Source organism: Manacus vitellinus, unplaced genomic scaffold, assembly GCF_001715985.3.
Source record: "Manacus vitellinus isolate BGI_N305 unplaced genomic scaffold, ASM171598v3 scaffold_2_pilon, whole genome shotgun sequence".
NCBI lineage: Eukaryota > Metazoa > Chordata > Aves > Passeriformes > Pipridae > Manacus > Manacus vitellinus.
This window is the reverse complement of record NW_021940208.1, coordinates 16,280,122-16,307,173: the sequence shown is the minus strand read 5'-3', so window position 1 is coordinate 16,307,173 and position 27,052 is coordinate 16,280,122. Positions and strand designations below refer to the sequence as shown.

At 35.7% G+C, this 27,052-nt stretch overlaps 1 protein-coding gene across 1 annotated transcript; it reads left to right on the top strand.

Moving 5' to 3' along the window:
- The first annotated feature begins 2,570 nt into the window (after positions 1-2,570).
- USP12 (ubiquitin specific peptidase 12) lies at positions 2,571-26,800 on the top strand. The gene is made up of 7 exons (XM_018071457.1): positions 2,571-2,642; positions 12,205-12,431; positions 17,488-17,564; positions 17,745-17,828; positions 20,150-20,347; positions 22,068-22,146; positions 24,158-26,800. Exons 2-7 carry the CDS (start codon positions 12,222-12,224, stop codon positions 24,257-24,259), a joined length of 750 nt encoding a protein of 249 aa, XP_017926946.1. The 5' UTR covers positions 2,571-2,642; positions 12,205-12,221; the 3' UTR covers positions 24,260-26,800.
- The last annotated feature ends 252 nt before the right edge of the window (positions 26,801-27,052 follow it).

Genomic DNA, 27,052 nt, shown 5'->3' with positions numbered 1-27,052 from the left:
ATGTTTATTTTGTGGTCTTCCCACATACCAGCTAAGTGGCAGAGGAATAAATTCTATACTCTGCAGCATACAGCACAGCCTGAAATATCCTAAGTCCAATTCCCAAGTCCAATAAACCCATCTTGGCTGATGGAAAGAGATACATTGCACTTCTGCCTTAAACCTCTTCTGTCCTCTTGTCCAAAAGGTGATATAGTACCATAATGGTGATGTCTCAGTGCTCCCCCCTGCATCTGTATTTGCATAAGAGTCAATAAGAGACTGGGACTGATAATGTATACTGTAATCATGATTGGGAAGCATTTTGCAACAAGGTGTAGTTAGGTTTTAAAATAGCTTTTATGGGTCAGATGTGAACATGCATTTTACTGTACTTTTTCAGTGCTTTTGCTCTCTGCAACCAACACACTGTGCACAGTGTAAATGATTACTTTAGAGGGAGGAATAACACCCTTAATGACAGACAAAAAGAGAGCTGTGAAGGGAAGTCTGAGTAGCCTGAGGATTTTTTATATCGATGTAAAACATCCATGCTGGTTTGTACTAACATTCATAAACAACTGCATTCAAACATAGGTAATGCCATGCTTTGAAATCATGTGAAAGTCTAAGCCTTGAATGAAGCATCTTTGAATTATTGCCAAACCATAACAATTTTGGGGTATCTTAGCATGTCTTTCTTATTGCCAAGTCAGGATCTTTATTGTGCTAGAAAACTAAATACAGTGTTCAGGTCTGTACAAAACAGAAACATCAAAGTTTATATCATAATATTTTCCTTCCAAAGATAAAGCAGCTACTCCACCCTAGCTTCGAAAAGAGGAAGTGTCTCCTAAGAGCCTGCTATTGAAATTATTTATTTTTAAAGAAGTAGAGAATTTAACAATAGGATAAAAGGCCTTCACGGTTTCTTCTTTTTCCTAGTTGATTTGTAAATAACACCCCCCTTGCCAGAGCTCGTAGATGCATTTCAATAAAGCTGCAAAACTAAATATTCAGAAGTCATTGAGTGATTTAATGTTAAATGAGAGTAACCCTTTTCCTTACCACCAACATCTCTATTTGAGAACTGCTTCTGAAGTAATAACCTCTGCAGCTACATCCCCAGTAAAGGAGAGGCTTTATCTTACTGGATAATTGGAGGAGATGTGACTGATGAAAACAGCTAGGGCTGTGCTGTGAATGGAGCAGAGCTGTGCTGTCTCAAGTGTGAAGTTACACTATCTTTTGCTCTATTATCTCCTAATGGGCCTTTGACCATGCGTTTCCAGTTTCAGAACCACTGAGGTGGATTGCATAAATTCTGCAGTACTATGATCACATCATGGCAGATACCACATCATAGTTTCATTTTAATTTTATACATTTTGATACAGTTCTAATTTTAATTATGTTCCCCTTCTCCCTCTCTGTAATTAATCCGTAAAATCCTGTGTGGTGCTTTTAATGCAGTCTGTGATTTTGATTTAATTCTCTTGTTGTAATGTCCTGTGTAATGGCTATTTGCTATAGCCTTGGTGTAAAGAAAGAACTTTTTGGGAAGGAGTCACACCTGTTTTTAAGGTTCTTTTCCTTATATTATGTGCTACATTAGCTGCACTTAGGCCTGCTGGAATACTCATGATCATGTATTAGTTTGATAGAGGAGATATATATCAGGTTTGTTTTTTGCAACAAAAGGGATTTAGAGTTGGATACGTTTGCTTTTCTCTAAAAGCAGTCACCGTAAGAGCTCATAGAAAGCCAGGTTTTTTGTTCTCTGAATTTTCCAGAGTAGAGGTTTTTCTGTCTCTAAATAAAAAACCCTAAACCTTACCTTTGAAACCCAGTGTTTACTGTACAAGTTCAGTCAACAGCCATTGGTAGGAACCACAGTTTCCTTCTCTGACTTCGTTTTGAAGATCAAACCTGACAGATCTGTTGGGCAAAGGCTGCAGCATTTGTAATGCATACCATCACTAGCTGTACTACATTGTCTTTTAATTTTACAACGTTCAAGGTGTTTAGCAAATCACTTTGAACATTTCGTATTTTCACTATAAGTGGAACAGACCAGTCTTTTGGTTTCTTATAAACAATCTGCATCTCTTAACTTTTTCTGAAATGTGCTATACAGTATGAAAATTACACTTACTAAGAGGACTTCACCATTTGGCCTTGTATTACCTGCTTTGCAATACTGCATTAATGCAATTGTTATTAAAGAAGCTCAACTCTGCAAATAATAAATATGGAATATCAAAGCAGTGTGATTGCATGAAAATACTTGGAAATTATATAACTTTGAGATGTTTTTGAAAACATCATATTTGGAAATACCCGTAACTTATTTTCAGATGTTTTTGAACAAAACATTTTTGGAAACATCTCTGAGGTATTTTTTAGTTGTTGCCAGGTGTTTTGCACGTTTGGTTTTTGGGTTTTTTTTTGATTGTTTAGTTTGTTTTGGTCGTTTATCCTTGCCAGAAAACTTCTGGTTTTGTTTTTTTTCCTCAGCTGGTTAAATTCACTGTGTATATAGTTAAAATACTAATATTTTACTGCTTTTGATTTTTTTCTAGGGCGCCAATGCCTCAGCTTTGGAGAAAGAGATTGGTCCGGAACAATTTCCAGTCAATGAGCACTATTTTGGTTTGGTTAATGTAAGTTTCAGACCATAACTTCATTGCTTCAAAATGCCAGGAGTGGGTTTGTTAAATTGCAGGATTGCGACTGAGTGAATAAGTGAAACACTGAAAGATACAGTCATTGAATATACATACTATTGAAATACGTTTTCAGTATTCAGTGTATTTGTTGAAATATGCTGCTGAAGTAATTGTTGAAATGAACTCAGTATTGAATATTTTATTCCATTTTACGAATTGTAGGATATTAAAACCAAGTCTATTGTAGGCTGTTAAAATGTATAAGTCTTAAAAAAAGCTATTTAAAATACGTAGCTTGTAGTTCATAATATGCCAATCTAAGTGAAATAAATACATTATGAGAAAAAAAAATTGTGAAAGACTATTGATAATCTGAAATGTTTATATCTGCTATTTGTATTAAGGTTAAAAAGAAAATACTGAGCCCAAAAAAGCAATGGTAGAAAAAACATAACAAATTCTTTGATTCAACAGTTAGTTTTATTATTTAATTATTAAATTATTTATTGGGGCTTCAGAAAGTACATATTTAAACAAAATTGATTTAACAAGAGCCATTGTCCTGCTTTTCTTAATGAAAATAATTATTTAGATGTTGTCCTGCTACTGTAACATATGTCTCTGCCTCCAGGCTTGTAGCACTGACATTGTTCAAGAGTCTGCAGTCCTAACTGTGAAGTTAGTAAATACTTCCTGATAAGCTGACTTAGATGCCTCTCAGACACCATGACTTAAATTAATGATTTCTTTTCCTTTCTCATGACAATTGAAATGCCCTCAGAATGATATGTGGTTTCTCTCAAAAAAGGAAATACATCAGTTTAACTGTTAATACTTGATAGTTCTGCAGCAGAGCTTAGGCTTTCCATTTTTCCACAAACAGATTTCTCAAATCTGTTACTCTATTGACAGATAAACTGTTTTCCTAATTTCTTGTCCAAGTCCTGAGAGGATTTAAGACTTAAAACAGAAAAATGGTGGTGTATACCAAATCTTGAAGTTTTACATAGTTTGTACCCTTAAGAAAAGTTTCAATAGAGGATAATCTTCTGAATATATAATGACTATCAGCAAATTCTGGCTTTCTGTACCCAAGAGGGAGTAGGAAATTCAAAAGGATATCTGCCTTTAAGTCATTGTCCTCAACCATACATGTAAGAGACAGGCAGCTATCTCAGAGTGCTTTCAACTTTCTGTGTACTACAGGAATGTTGCTTATTTTAGCTTCAAACAATAAAGGTTTATGGACCAAAATTCTTTGAATTGGAACAAATAGTAAAATGGGATCCCATTACATTTATGGTACACTGATGCTGTTTTTCAGATGCAGTAGTTGGCTAAATAAATTCAGTCATATTGTTCCTTGAATGGTTTTCAGATCTGTTCTATGGGTTGTGTTTACTAGCACGGTATGTATACACAATATACACAATATAATGTGTAATAAGCCTGCAGAATGTAAATCTATCAGGAGAAGGAAAAATAACAAACTATGGCCAATGGCCATTTAGAAAGAATGACAGAATGAGAATGAATACTAGATAATTACATAATAAATTGAGTACTGTTAGATTGAGAAGTGATAGAAATCACAACTTTTACCTTCATTGATTTCTCTGATTGTTTTGTAGGAACTGCAAGAAGTGAACCTCTTAGAGGCTCATTAACATTTACTGCTAAATTTTTCTAATTTGTTTATCGATTTTGTTTGTCGTAAGTTTTCCACAGTAATGGAAAAAAGGGACATAATGTGAAAGTCAGTAGCTCTCTTCTAACTGTGTGATAGCTAGACATTTGAGATGTCTGGAAGACAGAAAAGGATTTTAGGTAAAGATGACAATTCTGAAATAGAGGGCTGCCAATTTGTCCAGAGGTAGCGTAAAAGAAGAGGAAGTAGGAGCACTATCTTCTCTCTTTTCCAGCTTGTGGCAGAATATAGGGATTTTTCTGAGGATGTACCGAAAGAACAACTTAAGGAGGTAAAAGAAGACTTAAGAAAGGGCAATTATGGGAAACATATGGAAGACCAGATGGTTGATAGGAAAGGAAAATTCAGTTTAGACTTGAAAGGACAATACCATCTACTAAATCAGCAGGAATTATTTAAGATATATGGTAAGATGAAAGTGTTAATAGTGTTATGTCCCATGCATAAGGGACAGTGAGGAACATCAAGTCTACCTATCGTTGTTGTTTTCCTCTACAGTGCAGTAATGTAAACTATTCAAATCTATGTGCTTCACAAATTAAAGCATTTTATCCAGTGAGCATGAAATAAGATTTTTAATCTTGAAGAGCTACTCTGGTAGCTCTTTACCAGTTTACCAGACTTCTAGAGCAGAAAGGTTTGTTATTCTGTCTCTTGCAATGGATCTGTGTGTTTTGGAGAAATCCTGTTTACTGGAGTGGCCCATTGCAACAGCTAGAAGTTGCCAGACCTGCCAGTGCATCAGAGCTGTGAGGAACCCTAGAACTGCACAAAGACAGTGTTCCAACCAGATCTGAGTTCTTGTAAACTTCTTGTTTGTTTTTGTAGATTTGTGGGGTTCAACAACCAAGTTTCTTCCCAGTTGTATGTGCATCAGAAGAGTAAACTATAAGACTGTAAGCATTTGTGGATGTGCAGTGTGTTTGTTGCAAATTTCCCCATTGTGTCATTTCTATTATTTCCACAAAGTTTTGGGTGTTGTAATCTTGATTTCAGAATTTAAAAGGAAAAAAAAGTTCTGTGGAAAACAGGGAGAATGCAGTATTTTTGTTAAAGGAAATAATCTCATTTCTCAGAATTCAGAGCAGAAGAACAACACAAACTAATGAAAGGAGAAAAGGTCTTTTTTTTTTTTTACTTTCCTTAGACATGCACAGCGTAAGATGGTCTTCACAGAAACAAGAAGGCAAGCAATAAACTAGTTGAAAACACTGGTTAAAATAACCCTGCTGTACATGGTCTCTTCTCTCCTCTCCCCCAAAATGAGATAGAGGAGTTTCTGTATCCCATACAGGCTGACAATTTAAGATACAAAATTATGATGATGGTCTTTCTTACAGTTTTCTGCTGCTATTGTGAGGCAAACTTGAGGCACGAAGTTACACAGTTCAGCACTTGCGCTCACCAGTGTTGTGCCACTGAGGCAGTGCTGGCTGTGGAGTGGGGAGAAGGAAAGTGTCCCTTGCCAGGTTTGCAGCAGAGCCAAGTATTGAAGACCCAGAATCAGAAAACAGAGTATAGGTGTTTAGCGGGTGGTGGGGAGGCTGGATCAAGGTGCTGGGTGTTTTTCTGTAATGGAGTCAAAGATGCGAACTAAAGTAATAGTGGTGGTAAGACCAGCATTAATTAATTTATTAAATTCCCTATTTGCTTAGTCTAGAAACCTCCCTACCTTTTCCCCCTTGTTGTTCAGTACAGGTGTCATTATAACTTTTTAATCATTGGAAGCATTTATTTTAAAAAGATTTGGAAGGTTGATGCAATAAAGACTGATGCTTTAGAGATAAATGTGAACTAATTACATTTTCTTCAGGAGTTTGTTTTCAGTCTTCTATTGCCTACTATCTTTCTGAATTTGGTTGAAGAAAACCTTTTCTGAATTTAATCTGATTGCTTTTATTTCATACTCACAGCATGTAGGTTAACATACATTCATATTAAATTAATCTGAATTTTGTTCATATTCTGAGTTCTTTATATTTTGGTCATCTCTCACTGCATGGTTACCATTCTAATTAATTTATCATCAGACTCGTCCTTTTTAAAATTGGAATCTTATGAGATTTCTAATTTGCTTCCTTTTCATCTTTTGACACTTGCTGTAGAAATTTTAGCACTTTTCCAATTTGATTAAATTTTAAGAACTTTCTGAACACTTTAATGTAGTTCTCTTTTGATGGCTATTTCTAATTATAAACTTATAAATAGCTTACAATATTAAATATTTTGACATAGTGTGATTTCATCTGCTGCCTTTAAAGGAAAAAGCCCTGTTTTTCCTCTTAAGTTCATTGACTTGATTGCAGATTTGGACCACAAGGAAGCTAATATAAGCATTCCCCTAGCTTTAATAAATAAAAATAATAAGTGTTAATTTCTTCACTTTTTAATATGGATATCGTATGTCATCTTAATATATTTTTAAAAATACACTTCTTCCTTATTCTTTGAGTGTGTCTTAGTTATTTAGAAAGTAGTTCTTCATATTTCATTAATTTAAAATAAAGGAAAGCAATTAACTTGTAAGTTTTGTGATTAAATCACATGGTGTTCTTGTTTATCATTGTCTTAGTTGAGAGAGAGCAAAAAATAGTTACTTCCCCGTTATTCCTAAGATATAAAAGCTTTTAGTTCTTTTTCCCTATTGAAAGAATCTGCTCTTAAAATATCTCTAAATGCACTTTTTGCTATAAAAGTCTCCCCATCACAATATAGTCTCAGAATTTGCTACTCCTGTGTGCTACTATCTTTATATATAATGTAAATATGAACATTATTTTCACATTTTACAGAATGTGTGTAGTAGGTTTGTGCTTCAATTTGCAGGTTGCACGACTGCAGCTGAAAGGTTGGATTACTTGCTGAGGGCCTTTATAAGGATTTTTTTCCACACTTTCAGTGTTAAATAATAGGTTTCACTAGAGAAGGGCAGCATAAAATGAGAACGACTTTATCCATCAACAGCTCACGATGCCTTCACAGACATGATGGGGAGGTTACAGTGTTGGGGTGAGCTGGAGACAATGTCAGTGAGCACAGGACTCAAATGCTTAAGAACTCCAAGGAGTCTGGGGAAGAGGAACACCTAGAGTGTCCCATCTGGAGTGTCCTGGTACAGAGGGGGTTCCAGGTGCTTTTCTTGCTGACTCCTCTTGCTCCTTTTCAATTCAGTAGCTTGCCTCCTTCAAAATGCACACATCCAAATTGGGCATTCTTTTCTTTGCAGCCTTGATTTGAAACTACCAGCTATCATAGGTTTAAATCCTAAACAAGCCATGTCACATTGGTTTAAGAAAACTCTCGAATACCAATCCTGTCACCCTAAAATGAGAACTGAAAATGTAGGAACAGGTTAAAGTAGTTATTTCTTACTTTGATGACAGCTATTAAGATTGAAGAATCCGTTTTCTGAAGTGTATGAGAAGCTCTCCATTTACAGCTGAATTTCTTCACAGTACAAGGTCATGCTGTGCCTGTTCTTTACTGTTGTGGCAGATGTGTCATAGACAGATATTTTTACCTGAGCATATTTTGGGAATTGTGAAACTGAGGGTATTTGTTGAACATTTTGATCCAAGTAGATGCAAAATATTACCAATAAATTAAATTTACGAGTAAGACAAACAGTATTGTTCAAGTTTGCCTAGGCTTTTCTTGTTTTTACATACAGTGTACTAGGTAGTCCTTTGTGAAACAGTATTATGCTTTACTACCTTAATTAGGAAGAAATGACTTGCAGAAAGTTGGCCCCTGCTTATGCACTCTATTATACTTTGGATTTAATTTTATCTCTCTACAGTAATACAATGCAAACTAACAGATCTCTCTCTTATTTTATAGTTCGGGAATACATGCTACTGCAATTCAGTTCTTCAGGCACTTTATTTTTGTCGACCATTTCGAGACAAAGTCTTAGCATACAAGAGTCAACCAAGAAAAAAAGAGAATCTCCTTACATGCTTAGCTGATCTTTTCCACAGTATAGCCACCCAGAAGAAAAAAGTTGGAGTAATACCTCCCAAGAAATTTATAACAAGATTGCGAAAAGAAAATGGTAACTTTTATCTTTTTCTTGTGTAATAATCATAGCAATTATGATTCAATTCTAAAGCTGACATAGTGAAATACCTACATATTTGTTCCACAGAGAAAGTGTTCTTGGTGCTGCAGTATAAACAAGAGGTGACCCTAGAATAAAAGTGTAACCCTGGAGCCATTTTGAGAGAGAAACCTTGTCTTTCTCTGTTCATGTAGAACTAAAGTGTATTGTCGCTGGCCGCTTATGAAATTGCTTGCTAGTTTTGCTGCTCTGTGATTTTTAGATTTATAATCAAAATTCACTGTAAAACCCTTGCTCTTTGTTTAAAAAAAAATTTTTTTGAATGCAGGAATCAGTCTCCCAAACCGAGTGTGTGGCAAGGATGTTAAGACTTCCCTGCAAGAATCTGGCTTAAACCCCCCCACATTTTAAAATTAATTTAGAATTTTTGCAATACATAGCATGAACTGCTTTTTAAAGGATCAATGAATTTCAAAATCACTGAGTAATTTTTGCAAAATTTTTTTGAAATGTAATTGATATCCTAAATTTCAAGAGATTTCTAGAGATTTTTAACATTTCTTGTTTCCTGTCTGCAAGGCTAATTGGTTACTGACTGGGCTCATAGCCCTGAGAGGCCTGTGATATAACACTGTGAAGAACCTCTGAAGTGTTTTACCTCAAGAGACTTGTAGCTCTTGTTCTGCCTTGATTTACTCAATTAAATAAAGACCTTACAGTTGGCTAGATTGAACTTAGTGAAACTAAGTTCATTAAGTAAGCAACATGGTTCATACTCTTGGCTGACCTATTGTACTACTTAACCTCTCCAAATGATCTAGATTAGCATCAAGTTTTCCCTACTCCAAAAATAATTCAGGATTTTTTTTTCTATTTAAAGTTTACTCCTTGATGTCATCAAGTGAATGACAGTAGAACTTCCATGGAGTGCCTGTATGCATTTCAAAACTTAACCTTCACTGAGTATCTTTTTCATTCATTTTTCCAGTCCTGAAGGCTTGTCTCTTAGTACATTCTTAGACTGCAAGCAAGTTGAAGTAATTGCACATTAACAGACTTGTATGATATTAGCCAGTGATATAGAATGCTTTTTAAATTGGCAGGTAAATTTCCTTGTAACAATTCCTGGTCAGAGAGAAAATAAGTAATTATTACTCAAGCTGATACAATACCTTTATGGTTTTCTTAGTCTCATTCCTCATGTGAGAACTTCTACCACCATAGGATTTCTCAGGTTGGTATCCCAGGGGACTGCAATTAACTATGTTTTCAGTTTGAACATGATCAAGAGAGTAGATTTGTAAGAAAGATCAGATTTATGCTTTAATCTGTGTCATTGCTATGCATTGCAAGTATGTCGCAGTGAAACTATCCCTTTCCACTGAATTAATTTGAAAAATATTGTGCTTAGAAATGTTGACAAACTGAGGACATGAAGTGGAAAGTGTAGTGAATCCATTATTATCTATCCAACAAGTTCACCAGTACTAAAGTTGCCACATATACCAGTCTCCAGAAGCAGTATTTCAGATCTTGAAATGACAGATCTACTTACTGCTGTAAGTCCTAATTTTAAACCTATTTCCTCTTGCTGTGGCTGGAAATTTAGGCCAATATAACATCACTTCTGCAAATACTACCTTGCTTAAGAGCCACAATGAGGTCTCCCTGGAGCTTTTTTTTCTCTCCATTGTGAAGAACCAACTCTCTCAGCCTGTTTTCCCAGGAGAGGTGCTCCAGCCCTCTGATCATCTTTGTGGTCCTCCTCTAGACCTGTTCTAACAGGTACATATCTTCCTTGTGCTGAGGACCCCAAAACTGGACACAGCACTCCAGGTGAGGTCTCGTGAGTGCAGAGTAGAGGGGGAGAATCACTGCCCTCAACATTCTGGCCATGCTGCTTTTGATGCTGCTCAGGATGTGGTTTGCCTTCTGGGCTGCACGCACACAGTGTTGGCTCATGCCCAGCTTTTCATCCACAAGAACCTTCAAGTCCTTCTCCCAGTCTGTACTCCAGTCTGGGATTGCCTTGACCAAGCTGCAGCACCTTGCACTTGGACTTGGTGAACTTCATGAGGTTCTCATGGACCCACTTCTCAGTCTTGCCCAGGTCCCTCTGGATGGCATCCCTTCCTGCTGTTGTGTCAGCTGTACTGCTCAGCTTCGTGTCCTCTGCAAACTTGCTGAGGGTGCACTTGATCCCACTGCCTGTGTCACTGGTGAAGATACTGAAGAGCACCGGTCCCAAGACAGAGCCTTGAGGGACACCACTCATCACTGGCCTCAGTTTGGACATAGAGCCATTGACCATACCTCTGGCTGCATCCAGCCAGCCAATTCCTTATCCACCAAATAGTCCACCCTTCAAATCCACATCTCCAGTTTGGAGATAAGGATGTTGCTTGGGACCATGTCAAAGACCTTGCAGAAGTCTGTGTAGATGACAACAGTCGGTCTTACCTTGTTGACTGTTGCAGTCACTCCATCATAGAAGGCAAAAAAAGTCATTGAGTACTTCAGCCTTCTTTTCCATATCCTCAGTAACCAACCAGCTCTCCCGTTTCCTTCCAGAGAGGGCCTACATTTTCCCGGTCTTCCAGCTTTTCTTGTTGCCCTTGATGTCCCTGACCAGGTTTAATTCTATCACGCTTTAGCTTTCCTAAGATGATCCCGGGCTGCTCAGACAATTTCTCTGTATTCCTCCCAGACTACCTGTCCTTGCTCTGACCACCTGTAGATTTTGGTTTTTTGGTGTTGTACTTTGTCCAGGAGCTCCTTGTTCATCCATGCAGGCCTCCTGGCGTTTTTGCTGGAATTCATCTTTGTTGGGGTGCATCATTCTGGAGCATGGAGGAGGTGATCCTTGAATATTAACCAGCTTTTTGGCCCCTCTTCACTCCAGGAGGTTATCCCACGGTTACCCCCAAATCCCTGAAAAGGCCAAAGTCTGCTCTCCTGAAGCCCAGAACTTGTTGTGTGCCCTCCTTGCTGCCCTGAGGACCTTGAACTTCACCATTTCATGGTCATGCAGCCAAGACTGTGCTTGAGCTTCACATTTCCCACCAGCCCTTTGTTGCTGGGAACAAGGTCCAGCATAGCACCGTTCCTCATTGGCACCTCTATCTCTTGGAGAAGGAATTTGTCATCAATGCATTCCAGGAACCTACTGGATTGCCTGTGCCCTGCTGTGTTGTTCCTCCAACAGATGTTGGGGTGGCTGAAGTTCCCCATGAGAACCAGGACTTGTGAACATGTGGCCACTCCTATCTGTTTGTAGAGGGCCTTGTCCCTCTTATATAGACAATGAAGCATCATACAGATAATGAAACACTTCTTATTGTAAGTTCTCAGGTAATTTCTGGGAAATATCAACATCTGATGCTATTTGAGATGCCTGGTGATATCCAAGACATTGACCTAAGCTTGGCAGAGATAGCATAGTGCCTGTAGGAGATCCAGTGGCATCTGGAAGCTGGATAGGATGAACTGTGACATTTCAGGTGGCACTACATGTACACCTGTGTTTAGGTAGTTGAATTGTGCCCTAGTTTTTTTGCAGAATGATTCAGTCTTCTGTTAATTCTCATCAGCTGAGTTAATTCTGTTCCCTCTTTGCACCCCCTATATTTTTGACATAGTTTGTCAAGTATGCATTTTGAGTTGGTGTTGTATTGTCATGAATGATTCAAGATATGAAATAAGGGAATGGTTTTGAAATTTGATCAAATCCTTTTTTGTAGCATAGCACTGACTGATTAATTAAAAAAATCTTCTGTTTTATCTTGTAGAGCTTTTTGATAACTACATGCAGCAGGATGCACATGAGTTCTTAAACTATCTGTTAAATACAATTGCGGATATCCTGCAAGAGGAAAGAAAACAAGAGAAACAAAATGGTCGCCTGCCCAATGGCAACATCGACAATGAAAATAACAGCCCACCAGACCCAACCTGGGTTCATGAAATCTTTCAGGGAACATTAACTAATGAAACCAGATGTCTTACATGTGAAACTGTAAGTCTGTATATACTTTATAAAATTAATTCTACCACATTTCACTACTTCATGTTTCATGATTCATTTATCCCAACAGACTAACAGAGTAAATTAGTTTTTTTCCTTAGTAATCTTACATTTGTATAAATATTTTAATTTTTTTCTTTGTCAGCGAGCACATTTCAGCATGAATTGTAGGAAAAGACATTTGGGCAATATTAGGGAAATGCCCAATTGGATTTTTGTCAGTGTGATCATAACTTCAAAATTCAGATAAGAATATTCTAAATTGATGCACTATTTAGAGAAATAAAGCCTGCTATTTGAAGGTGTGAAATTCATCTCAAATTTAATGTCTTAACATCATACTTAGTGATATATTCCATAAATAAGTATTCTGAATCAGTTTCCATCGATTTCTAATTTTTAAATTTAAAGCCATTGAAATCAAGGTACTATGGTTGGCTTTTGGCACTGAGACAGTAGATTGGGATTCTCAAAAAACACAATTTAATGTACAAGAAAAGTAATTCTTTCCTAAATGTCTGTCCACAGGAATTCTTCTAATACTACACCCTGAGAAATAAATTCTTTGAGTATGCTATACTAAAATTTTCTTTGAGAAGTTCTACAATAAGAGAAAGAACATATTTCATAAAAACTTATAATTGAATTTTACCATTGGGAAAAAGTAGAAGCAGCACAATTTGAAAATTACAGTAATTCTGTCATGGTCTGTGCCTTAGAGATTGTAAAAAGCTAAACAACTGTGGTTTCTGTATGACTCTTCATACCTATTTTCTTTAACTAAATTAGTAATGCACATATTTTGGCATGACATTGGAAAGGAGGAATTCATCGAATCTGTATATTTCACATGTAATCTTTTCTGTCTTCTAGAAATACCCCCTCTTTTATTTCAAAGAAAATAGCTTCATAATATTATATGTAATGTAACTGCAGACTTTGAGTAATTTAGGTACTGATTTCCAGCTACCATATTTTCTTTATGGTAGATTTTCCCTCCTTAATGCGTATTTCTTGGCAACTGTCAATTGCTTCTCTTTTAGTTCTTGAACTGGTTTTTTTCTTCTTCTTGAAATGTGAGTTTAGTTTAGTCTTTTCACATGACTGACATCACTACCTTTCTTCACTGTGGCATAATGAATTACTGCTGTCAGAATTTTGATCCAGGCACAGTCTTTAATGCAATTTTAAAATGATCTTTACCAGTATATTTTATTTGTTATCAGACCTGTCACAATTTTGAGAATTTTACTAACATTGCTTAGTTCTGTTTTTCTGTTAGGTATTGCTGAACAAGATGCACCATATAGGTTTGCCACTGTGCCTCCTTGGGCAGTTGAACTTAAAATTCAGTGTTTTAATATACATTGGGTCTTAGATTATTAGGGCCTTTCCAAACCCTAATAATCTGGAAGCTATTTTATCAGCTTCTGTCTATTTAGTATATCAGCTTGTGTCTAGTTAAAACACAGCTACCTGAACATGAGCACTTTTGGACGCACTAAATAAGTAATATTATTGTTACTGGTGTCTTATTGTCAAATACAGTGAATATATGGGGTTTCTTAATGTTTATTAAGAGCTGTTGGCACTTAGATTCTTTCTGTGTTTAGAAATATAACTTAAAATGTCAGGAGTACTTGGATATAGCTCTTGTAGAAGATTACATAGCAAAAGTGGATGAATTAGTGCTTATTAATGATAAGACAATAACCTTATCATATTTTAAATTTAAATTTGGAATTTAGTGGATACTTAAATATGTAAAGCATAATATATCTTTGCTCAAAGTGACAGTGATTATATTCCAACTGGCCAAACCTACTCAATGTTCCTTAAATGAGCATGGCAAAATTTTATTCTAATTTTAATTGTCCTGATTATAGAAAAGAGCATCTTTCCAGGAAGCATTGTTCATTAGCCCATCTTAAAGATAAAAAATAACTGGCTAAAGATTTATCTTCTATTTAAGTATGGACAGTGGAATATAAGGAACATATATGCAATGCTTTAACAAAGTTTTGTCTTGTGGAACAAGGCATGCTATTAAATGAATATGTTACAAAAGAGATTGTAAGTTGTCTTTACATGCTTTTAATGTGATTTCTTGTTATAATGCTTTCACCCTTCCTTGATAGAGGCAGTATGTTGAAGTGAATGGAAATTTTGTGGCTAATTGCAAAAAATTATTTAGAAGTTAATTGGTTTTACAGATTTTTCTCACAGTTATTAAGGAGTAATAACAGTAAGCCAGAAAATAATGTAATCGACTTCATTAAGATTAAATTTGAAACAGCTAAATGTGGCCAGTACTTCTACTGACAAAACCAGGAAATTGTCTTGGGTCAAAAGCACCATATGTATCAGTAATGTTTTTCTCCAGGTGATGGTCTTGCTCTTGTGTCCAAACAACTCTTCAATGCATAAAAATCTTTGGCTCAATTCCATTTGGGACTGAGAGGAGGCAATAAGGAAAATCTCAGTGCTCTTTCTTACTATAGAAACCTTAACTATGCCCCTGTTTTCTTTTGCTCTCTTTTTTTTTAAAGCTAAGATAAATAATGTCCTTTGTTTCAGCTTCTTTTAAAACTACTTTGTGTCTTAGCACACATGGGAGTCTACAGCTGCAAAAGCTCTATTGCAAGTGAGCTGATTCACATTGCTAGTAAAATTCCAAACTGTAAGAAATAGCAGATTCTGAGTGTCAGCCTTCTGAGCTTGCTGTTCTGTGCAGCTTTGACCATCAGAGTACAGCTGAGCTCTGTGAGTGCAGATCATGTCCTTGATGTGAGAACAGCTACCACCCCCTTTAGCCAGAACACCGGAACATCTGAATTCTTCACCATTACTCAAATGCTCCTGTTAGGAGTACTCAGATGGCTTTTTGAACACATCAGGCCTTGATTCTGCAAGTGATGAGGTTTTCTGATCATGACCATCTTTTTTAATTCTATAGATTACTGAGCATTGGTGATTGTAGTCTAGATGTTGATTGAGTCTTAGTGATGTGGATTTGAAAGAGCACCTTCACAGAAGGAGTGAATGGGGGGCCGGTAAGAGTGGAGAGTGGCCTTTTTATGTTTTTTTCTCTTCTTTTTTTAAAATTAAAACTTTTTGATTTAATGTTAAAAAAATCTATTCAAATAGTAATGTTCAAAGAAACTTAAAAATTAAGAAAAACAAATCATAATTTATCAACATAAATGGAAAAAAAGTCCACTTGGCTATTCTTAGAATAAAGCCTTTAATGGTTCTTCATGACCCAAGTGCACAGTGGACTGGCTAACCTAAGAGAGGTTTTTTAAGGCACCGTTATCACAAAGAATGGAAATACTCCTTTTGCAAACTTCTGTTTTCAGTGCCAATCTCTTTTTAACCAGGTCCAACACATCTCTTTCTTCTTGTCCATATTCTCTCTGCCCCTACAGCTTCTGCATGGGATAAAACTGCCTGTGAAATCTGTATTGTTTCATGGAATTTTCTTTGATTAGACCAAGAGAGGAAGAATTATCTAATTGCATGTCTGAATAACACTGATCACATGACTCCTTAATTCCATCTGTCCTAGCTGAAGACTGCAGCAGCAAGAGTATTTTCTATAACTGATTTTTTTTTTTCTGAGCCGTTCTTAATCCCTAGGCTAAGATGATTCCCACCAGAGTTCTTAGTGTTACAAATTCAGGTTTGATAATTCCAAAAGTAGTTTGCCATGGCATATTTTGAAGAATTGTCCACACAACTAAACCATAGTACATCCCTGAAGACAGGAAACATGCAGCACACTGAAGATGGAGGTGGCTTTTTTTTTTCCACTCTAAATATATTGGAAGTTTTCCATATATGTTTTGTGATCTATCCAGAAGTATAAACATAGCACTGATTGATGCAGTAGATATGATGTGTACTGGCATACTGGCATTTTTTTACATGCACACTTACTCTTGGAAAGACAAGGTACAGAACAGTGGGAGGAATCCTTGGCCAGTCCTCTCACAGATATTAACAGAAGCTTTCAACCTAATTTCTTAAGTTTTTGGATTTGCCCTATGGTATCAATTCTCAAAAATGGTTATCTTGACCATCTACTTTTATCCTTTTTTTTTTCCATGTATGTCACCTTAGGAGCTGTGTGTCTCATCTCTTGCTAATCAGAGAACAACTTCCCAATTTTTTTTTATTCTGAATTGAAAAGGGAACATAAGCCCTGTATGTTTTAAAGATCAACTTACATTAGTTCTCCTGTAGCTGTTTCACTTTTCCTGCTTTCAGTCAAGAAATTGCAGCCAGGCATCTTTTCTAAAAGCATTTATTTTTGTACCTAGGCAGAAGACATTTCATCAGTGACATTGAGTATCTCTAGACACAGAGAGGACACGCTAGCAGACAAAAGTTAAGGTTGCAGATCACTACTTCCTGAAACTTTAATAACATAGTTGGTTTTCAGAGCAGCTGTGGATTTTGTTCATCGTTTGTCAGGATTTGTGGTGGAATTTATTTTCTTCTTCTAGAATTTTCGGGTTTGCTTAATTGTTATTCTTGCATTTTTTAGAGAACTGACTATGCATTATTCTGCCTCTATCAGACCAAGCCCCAAGCTCTCATTCACCAAATTTACTGTCTGCTGTTCATTTCAGAGTATGAATCTAGCCAGAAGCAGGCTTCAAAATATTTGTGCTCTTTATTAGGTACACTATGATATGCAAATACATAACTTTCAATTGGAGGGAAGTGCTCTAAATAGAAGAATCCCAGGGATTCTGTTCTTTCGAAAAGAGTGAGGTGTAGAAGAAACTTGGTATTAATATTGTTGAGCTGAAATCACAGTATGATATACACCCACAGACACATATACACTTCCCTCTTCCTGAACGAAATCAGAAGCAGAGATCTAGCAAATCTCTGAAATAGAAAAGCCACTTGCAAAAATTTTAAAAGGATGTTATAAGGTAGAAGATTAATTCCATCAATAGAAAATGGTACACTGAAAAACAGGTAAATCAGTATAACTTGTTTTAACTGTGTTCTGCTGGTTCTTCTTTTCATTCAGGTAAGCAGCAAAGATGAAGACTTCTTAGACCTTTCAGTTGATGTGGAGCAGAATACTTCAATCACTCACTGTTTAAGGTAGACAAAAATCTGAATTTTTGTAATTTGTATTTACCCGTTACCTAGAAAGCAGGACATAAAACTAGAAGCTCACAGTTCTATCTTACATAAATTTAAGTGTATAAAATTATGTTTATATGGTACATTTATTTGAATAACTCATATAAGAAACTAGTATTTATATCTTTTTTTTTTCAGGGGTTTCAGCAATACAGAAACTCTGTGCAGTGAATACAAGTACTACTGTGAAGAATGTCGCAGTAAGCAAGAAGCGCATAAAAGGTACATCACACTTAGGGAAGGGAAAAAATAACCCATGCATTTCATGAAAATACTCTTGTATTTCCTTTTGTATGTGTATGTCTCAGGGAGAGAACATCCTTTTTCCCTTAATTTTCCTCACTCTTCTTCCACTTAAGAATAACTTGGTTGCATTCGTCTTGCTAGAATTCAATGTGTCTATTTCCATGAGTAATGAGAATCCATGTAAAGTATTTGGGCACTCCTTTGATCATTATTTATTTTACAAATGAGAGAAAGAATGGTCTTAAGACCAAAAATGAATTAAAAAGCCAAGTTCAACTGCCAGTGACTAAACAAAGACTACTGGCAATGATGAAAAGTCATGGATTGTATGTGACTTTTTAAACCTGATTTTGTCTTGAAAATAAAATATTTTTTTCCAGTTGCTGAATCATTTTGATAGCGCTTTTTGTAACTGTTTTTGTTAGCTGAGTTTCTGATTTCTTAAAAGTGTTTAGTTAGTTGTGCTAAACTTCTGCTTGACAGTGCTCCTGAAAATCATCAGAAGCTCCATGGAAGCCTGAAATTCATTATGTTTAAAAACAATTCTTGTTTGCCTAATAATTCTTCTAGTCTTGTTCACACATTTGAAAAATCTCTCATTTTGTGCACCATGTGGTATTTATTATCTGAGAAAGTATTTGATTGAAGGAGTGGGAACACTGACATGCTCAGCTGGTTATACCACTGATGCTGGTTATTTGGTTTACCATAGATTCAACACACAGCTTTTGCATATCTCATCTCCCAAGTCTGCCTTAACATGCTGCCTAAGCTTACAAATTGGTGTCTATTAGGTTGGGAATCCAGGTCTGGCCAGTTGTTTTCTGTTGCTTTAGCTCTTTTCTGTGTGGTGGATAGTGTGATCCCTGACCAGTATAAGTTGGGTTGACATAAACCTGTACTGTAGGCACTTCCTTGGCAAAACACAGCTTTGATTGTTTATATTTTGGTTTTCATGTGAAGCTTAAGTTCAGTTTCACTACAGTCATATTTTTCTTGTATCTCTATAACACAGTTTATCTGTGTTGGTGTCTACTCAACTAGCAAAGATGGTGTACCAAATTTCTTCACCATTGAAAGAACTCCTATTATCAAAAACAGTTGCATTATAAGGAGAGGATTTAATTTTGAAAAAAAGGACTAGAGCAGAAATTATAGTCATAATATAATAAAAAGTAACTCTCCCTAAAAATAGTTGCTTCTGTCATCTTTCTGCCCCTCTCCAGTCATTTTTATTTCGTAGTTCTCTTGTGGGCATGGAGAAAATTTGAGTCTAGCAGGGTTTCCTACAGGTTGTTGTCAGTCTAAGTTTAATGAGAAAAAGGGAAGAAAGGTGAGTTTTCAAGGATTTGTTCACAGTCCACTGTCTTTTGAAAAAGAATTGTCTTGTACAGACATACTTCCTGACACTCTGAAAATGTGGTCTTAGTAGACATGTCTCAAACTGGGACTGTATTGTTGAGACTTTTGAGCTATGTGTCGGGGCGAAAAGCACTTGGAAAAATTCATCACTGTGCTGATCTAAGGCAGTTGGCTGTGCCAAGAAGCAGAGCACTCAACTTGGAGATTCTGTTAGTATGGGCAAATTTATTGCCCAAAAGGTTGAAGTCTGTGTTTGCTGCCAGGCCAGCTATGGTTGGCTGAGGAGCATTTGTAGGCACTGATGTGAGATCTCAATACCTCAAACTAGGGAAAGGGGCCAGTGAGCCCTCAGTAAAACTAGATTATCACTTTCTGGCTTTGACTGCTGTAAAACATTGCTGCAACATTTGTACAAAATTATTGTGCTAGAGCACAGCCTTATCTTGTTTGGGTAGTAGGAGGTAGTTGTATAACACTGGGCTATTTGTATCCCTTGGCAATTTAAAATGAATGACTTGATAGGAAGATTTGGGGTAATACTTATGTGACAAAGTGGTGTAACAAAGCTTATTTTAAAAAGCTTGTTTGACTTGGCTGGTTTACTGAGAAATTCAGCTGGAACAGCTGAAACAACTCTGTTGCAATACCTCCACTGTATAGCAAGTAGGATCTAGGTTTTGCTTTTGGGAACTCAGGAAAGCTATGGGTAGATGCATTTAAAAATTGAATTCTGTGCTATGTGATCTAAATTATTATGTGAGTTCATCACGGCTGTTCTTATATATTGTAGTTCATTGTTTTAAATATATTTTCAGTTCTCTCATTTATTAAAAGACTTCAGTACAATAGGTTTCCTATTTGTTGATACTGACTGAATGTTTTGGATGAATATTAAAAATACAGTTGGTTTTTTTTGTTTGGTTCTTTTTTTTCAGGATGAAAGTAAAAAAGCTGCCTATGATTCTAGCTCTCCATTTGAAGAGATTTAAATACATGGATCAGCTCCATCGATATACAAAACTCTCTTATAGAGTAGTTTTTCCTTTAGAGCTTCGTTTATTTAACACCTCAGGAGATGCCACCAATCCTGACAGAATGTATGACCTTGTTGCTGTGGTAGTTCATTGTGGAAGGTAATAACTCTGTTTTAAGCAAGGGATTTTTGTATAAGCCTAACTATGTTTAAAGAAACACCACCAAGCACCCAGTATCCTATAAAGCAATAGCATTTAAAGAACTCGTAAAAGAAAAGTTTCTTAGGAAAAAAAGCTACCAGTCCTTACAGAACATATGTCTTTGTTGCTGTGACAGTTCATTGTGAAAAGTAATAACTGTGTTTCACATCACAGATCTTTGTATGAACTTAATTATGTTTAAAAAAACAGTTTCTAAAAGAAGAAGTTCCTTAGGAAGGAAAGCATTGTTAGTTTATCAAGCATTTCCTTTAGAGTGGGTATTTTTCTTAAAGCTAAAGCAACATTTTCTGAAATATATCCATATATTATGAGTTTTGTTGATTAATTTGTTTCATTGCTTTCAAAATATGACTGCTAGGTTTGTGTTTGATTTTGTTATATTCAACAAATGTTCTTGTGGCTTCAAGGCTTAAAATCAGGCTGCTCTACAAGCTGCTTATTTGAGTAGATGAAAGCCCCAAAGTTGAAAATTACGATTGGACATGTAGAATCACAGAATAATTTATATGGTGAGGTCAACCACTTAAAGCTCAAAGCAGGGCTAACAGAAATTAGGTTAGGTTGCACTGGGCTCAGTTTCATGACTAGGAATGCTGATTTCACTACATCTTTGGGTGATTTGCTCCAGTTCATCAGTTTTCTCACAGTGAGCAAAGATAATTAGACCTCAAATTGGCTAATTGTGGACAGTTTTGGAAAACAAGCCTTTGTGCCCTAGTTTCCTGGGACACTCTTGTTCTGGATTTTAAGGAAAATTCTTTCTGACTGTTCTAACCATTATCTGTCTCCCTCACTCGAGCTGCAGTCTTGGGAACTTCTCCATTCTCAGAGCCATGGCAGGAGATGAACCATGGTTTTGTTGTGTTAGTGATTTGGTACACAGGCATGTCCCTCAGAGGTGGCAACCTTCCCTCCCTGATCTGGACATAAAAATTGTATGAGCACTGTTAACCAGTTGGGGCAGTTCCAGAACTGCTTTAACTAGTTCTCCACTATCAGTTGTAAGGTTCAGCTGTTTCAGAAAGTGTATTATTTCCTTACTTGAAACCTGATGAGAAATAAAACACTAAAGTTTTGGTGGATTTTTTTTCTATTACAGCTGTGGAGAAATTCCTTGTCTGCCATAACGGAAGAGCTGAGCATTATAATAGTTTTAATTGGGAGCCCTTCTCATTGCTATGCTTCTTGAGACTTCTAAACTGCCACTTTAATTCAGTTTTTGCTTACAGTGGACCAGATAAAGAGATTCATGTAGATGAGGAGCAGTTCTATGGCTTTTTCTTTCTGAAGATCAGAAATAGTTTGGGATCTGTTCTCTATGAAATACTTGAATGTTTTTTTGATTTCACTTCTCTGTCTCTTTTTTAAAATTTCATTTGTATTTTCAATGCCTGTGCTGCTTATTCTTCATTTGAAATTATAATCCTTTTTTTAGCACAGTATTAAATATAAAGGTAAGTAAGACCTTATGAAGATAATGTAAGTGGACAGTAAAAAAAAAAAGGAGGGGGGGAGAAAATCCAAACAGAAATTGTAGTGGTAGCCATTTTAAATACTGTTAAGTATTGCTTTTCTACAAGAAAAAAAAAACAATTAAATGAAATACATTTCTACATACATATGTGTTATTGTCTGTGTTCTTTTCTGATTTTTACAGTGGCCCTAACAGAGGACATTATATTGCAATAGTGAAGAGTCATGATTTTTGGTTGCTTTTTGATGATGATATTGTTGAGGTAAGCCCAACCACATTGCGTGTAACCCCCTCGTGTATATGCTTACTTAAAGTAAAATGACTGGGAATGCTAATGAGAAGAGGTTTCAACCCAATCTAAATGAGCAATAACTGTGAGTGCAGAGCTGTGCCTTACAATTTGACTGTACAATTCTTTGAATTGCATTTAGGGTTTTATACTTAAAAGAAGCACCTTTGTTTATGACCACGATCTTCCACCTTTGTTCAATAAGCTATTCTGTGGCCAGAAGGCATGTCAAATGAAGATACAGATAAATTAGTTTTACTGCAGTTTTTTCTGAGGACAATTTGTTGTGGCAAGTGCTTTGTTCATACTTTCTAGGAGCTTATGATTTAACGGAATAGATTAGTCTGTTAGTCTGTTTTATCAAGTATCCCAGATTGTTTAGAATAAAGGTACAACAAATATAAAATAGGCAGATTTTTGAGATTTTACCCTAAAATTTAAAAGTTAACCCCTGAAGCAGGAGCCTTTTGCTTTTGGTGGTATACTTGCTAATATTAGCCATGCTTTCAGGAATTATTCTTAATAGGAAAAAAAAGAAAAAAAGCTAATTTGGAATAGCAGAATTCCCTTCACCCATTTTGACTTTCTGTTTCATCAGTTATCTTTTATTCTTTACTGAGAGTATTGTTCTGTCATCTTCCTTTTTTTTTTTTTCCCTTTTCTGTGCTTGTGCATGAACAGAAGTATGACTGTGCTGTCCAAGTGCTTTTCATGACTTTATTTGTATTAATTAAATCTATAAAATTAATCATTTCCATTTTCCTTACAATACACAAGAACCACATAATTAAAAAAAAAAGAAACAGATATTGAACTTACATTGTTAATTGTCAGCATGAGTCAAAGGTACGGAAGAGTTCTCTCATGCCACATTATGGACAGTTTTTCACACGGGAAAAGACAAACACTGAAATACACAAAGCTGTTGGGAAAGTAAAAGGATTACCTCTGCATCCTAGCAAGATAGACAGTAAATTGAAATGTCTTGATAAGGTCAAAAGTTCAATTTCCTCCAGTGAAAAGAGAGAGGGCTGTAACATATCACATCATTCACAGTCACTGCTGAGTTGGAAGGGACCCACGAGATTATCAAGTCCAACCCTTAGCCCTGCACAGAAACATCAGGGACAATCTCTCTAGTTCCAAATCAGTGACACCTGGCAGTAATGTATATTTTTTTCTCCTAACTGATCTGAAGAGAAAGGAAAGAATCCTTCTGTTCATAAGTCTAAACCATCTCATTAACTTTTAGGCCCATAGTTCATCAAGTTGAAATAGTTCACTCCTTCTTGAGAGAGGTTTTATTTCAAGTGATGAGAATGAGATTAAGTAAAATCTAGCTAAGTGAAAGAAAACTTATCTCTTCACCTTTTTATAGTTTGTACCCCAATTGCCTTTTATTTAAAATGTGGCAAGAGAGAGCTTACTTTCAGTTTCTTTTATAGCTGAAAATAACAGAACCAGACAACACTCTTCACCTTCTCAACAGAAGTTTTCCATTTTTCACTCTAAATCTTGGTTATAGGAGGCTTTCTAAGCTAACAGTATCACAAGCAAACAGTCTGTGCAAAAAGCATAGAAAAAGTTAGCCTTCATTCTCTGCCGCCTTTTTATTCTCCTCTGCACTTGTTTGGATTATGCTGCTTAGAGTTAGAAATGGTAGTTTGTATTTGCATTCTTCATATTGATAAAAAGTCTCACTGGGGTATTGTTGTCTCTAAAATTTCTCTGTGTGAAATTTGTGCAAGCAATGCACGTAAAGATTGCACTTACAGTAAGGTCACTTAATACTTAAAAATTTATATATAAAATATATATAGCTGTTGCTCTCTGTGCAGTTGGTGGCAGAGGGGAAGCCAAAACATAAAAAGTTTAAGAATTATTTGAATTTTATTATTTTAGGGTGGAACTTAATTTTATGTGTATATTATGCAAGATATCCCTACTTTAAAATTTTTGGTTGTTTTTTTTTTTTTACATACAGAAAATTGATGCACAAGCTATTGAAGAATTCTACGGGTTGACATCAGACATCTCAAAGAACTCTGAGTCTGGTTACATCCTCTTCTATCAGTCTCGGGACTGAGGGGGAACTGTAGTGAAAAGAGATTTTGTGTCTCACATCCTCTCTATCCTGGAATGGAGCAAGCACTGAAGAGACAGAAAGCAGAGATCTCTAGGGGCAATAGCACAGTTTGCACACAACTAAGCAAAGAGTTTGGGGTTCTTAAAACTTTCGTATCATTTTCATTTTATTTGCTCAGGTATCATGCTGACTACACATCTCCACTGCATCCCATAAGCAAAAAGAGAGATACCAGCCACTCTTGCAGGAGCTTTCATTTGGATAATACTGTCTCTGTGATCCTAGTTCAAAGCCCATTGAAGCCACGGAGAACCTTCACGGACTTCACTGGAGTTTGAATCAGGTTCTAACTGCACTGCCAGATTGGTGCAGTAGGAGCACAAGAAATCTGTATTTTATGCACAGTTTATGTATAAAAGGTAAAGGATTCTTTATGAAGTTAGTTTCCTGTGCTTAAGTTTGAAAAGGTTAGGATCAGAGGGTTAACATGTAAGCAAGAAGATATATCTGGGCCCAACACAATTGCCTTCTTGATGGTAGTAGTTTAACTGAAGGTGTAAACTGGTGTCAGGGAGGCAAGTATGTTTTGCTTCTCTGAAGAAGCTTACATTATTTATAATGTATGATCGGGAACAATCAGTCAAGATTATGGCTTTTAATCTCCGTATGGGGAAGGATTTAGTTTGTAATAGTTTATTTTTATTTATAAATTATTGTAACTTAGGATCTTGTGTATTGTCCTTTTTTCTAATGAGTATTGGAAATTTATATATTAATTTGAATTAAAACTAATTATGTTTAACTATGTTTAAGAAGAGCCAATATAAATTGTAAAGACAATGGCTACAATATCTGAAAAAAATTAATAACACAGGAGAGAGATTTCCTTCTGGAGGAACTGGTATCTAACTGAGGTACTTTATTTAATAAAATTAGAATATCCTCTTTTCATCAATGAATGAAAAAAAGTGATCAAGTTATGACATAGAAGACTTTTAAGAATGCATATTGTAAGAAAATGGTGGTGCAGTGGTGGTATACTGGTCTTTATAGTTCTTTGATAATTTGTAAATGGTTCATATGCTAAGTAAATTAGAGTGATTTGGATCAAAGTAAACAATTTTAAGAATATTATTTCCTCTCCAAAAAATGGATCAGCTTCTGTTAAACATTAAATTACGTTTGAGTAATAAGAAGAAATAGGCTTGGAATTTCATGAGCCTGAAGATACCACATTCCTTTAAAAGTAATTGTACTTAAGACTTGTAGAGTGAAAATTTCTGAAACTAGGCAGTTTACCTTGCTTTAGGTTTGTGAAACAGCATTAACAATTAAATCTTGACAAAACACCTGATCTGTAAGAAATGTGAACTGTTGTGATTTGACATTCTTCACTTAGGAGTACATTGTCTGACAGTAGCTGAATGTAACTTCTGGAAGGTCATAGGATGTGCATTCCAGATTATGGCAATCAGGTCTTGGATGTCCTTGTCACTCCCTCTTCAGCTAGTGATTTTTACATTACTGTAATTTTCTAACATTATTTTATTGATACTGTTACAACTTTTAAAAAGAATGTCTCCTGTCTGCTGCTATAACTGACTATTTACTTACCTGTATCTTTTAGCTCAGGAAATGACTTCACCTATTCACTCAGTTGAACAAATCTTTAACAGGGTCACTAAATAAATTGGGCTATTTAGCAACTGTCATACTGTAACAAATTGCTTTTGTAAGATGCAGAGTTTCTAATGCCTTGGTTTGGCTAGAATTCTTTTATAGAAGATAATGTACCATGATTAATCTACCAGCATTGTCAAGTAAAGCCTAAATATCGTGGGAGATGCAGAAAAATATGATTGAATTTTCTTGAAGGATTCAAATAACGTTAAAACCTTTTTTCGGCTTTCAGTAGAAAAAGGGTTAAGGGGGTAAATCAGTTGGATAACAGTGCACGTTAGAAGGATGAATTCCTTTGCATACTTAAGGTACAGTATTGCAAAAGAACTGTCATATTACTTTTTGCTAATTTAAAATGGTTTATCTTCTTTTTCCTTCTTTTTTTTGTTTGTTTTAATGTAGTTAGAAACTGAGGCTAGTTGTTAAATATTTTATACTCTAACAAAATTTAAAACATCTTTGTTGTTTCACTGGTTTTAATCCTGCTATGTATTTTTATAAGATAATGACTTTTATTTTATATAGGATTTTGAGATAGTATTCCAAATTATGTATTTCATTTTTCTTTTAGTGCAGCTGAAATAATTGTAAGTTCTTAATTTAACTGATATCAGAAACTGCAAGTTAAAAAAAAGTTAAAAGAGATGGAGAAATATGAAATATAACTGATTGGTATGTAAAACATTATAGGAATTTTTCTTGACTGTAATACAGTGAGGAGTGTGGGAAGGTTGTCAGTTGTTGTAAATGGTGGAAATTATTTGCTGTGTAACTATGTAAATGTTAATTGGGACTACAGTCCTTTATTTTGTATATTGGAGCAAAAAACTTCTATTAAATAAAGTATGTTCTCTAAAGATACGTACTGTATCCTTTGTGGAGCCCTAATGGTCAGTCAGTCAGCTGCCTTTTGTGCTTTGCAGTGTTTTCAAACTGAAAAAGTATCTGGAACTTCCTGTATTAAGCTGACTGCCCTGAGCTATGGAAAGTGAAGTGTGTTTATATACTCTGCATTATGTATCTTATTGAATATGTTGTTACGAAAACCGTTCAATGGCAGCCATATTTTGGGTGATGTGAGTCTCTGGGGTTAGTTTTTTAGTAAGTCATTGG

Bases quoted from the DNA above. Each gene is read 5' to 3' on its own strand.
- USP12 (XM_018071457.1), top strand. From the start codon at position 12,222: ATGCAGCAGGATGCACATGAGTTCTTAAACTATCTGTTAAATACAATT. The intron at 17,565-17,744 runs GTAGACAAAAAT...TTTTTTTTTCAG, and splicing joins TCAATCACTCACTGTTTAAG to GGGTTTCAGCAATACAGAAA. The intron at 17,829-20,149 runs GTACATCACACT...CTTTTTTTTCAG, and splicing joins AAGCAAGAAGCGCATAAAAG to GATGAAAGTAAAAAAGCTGC.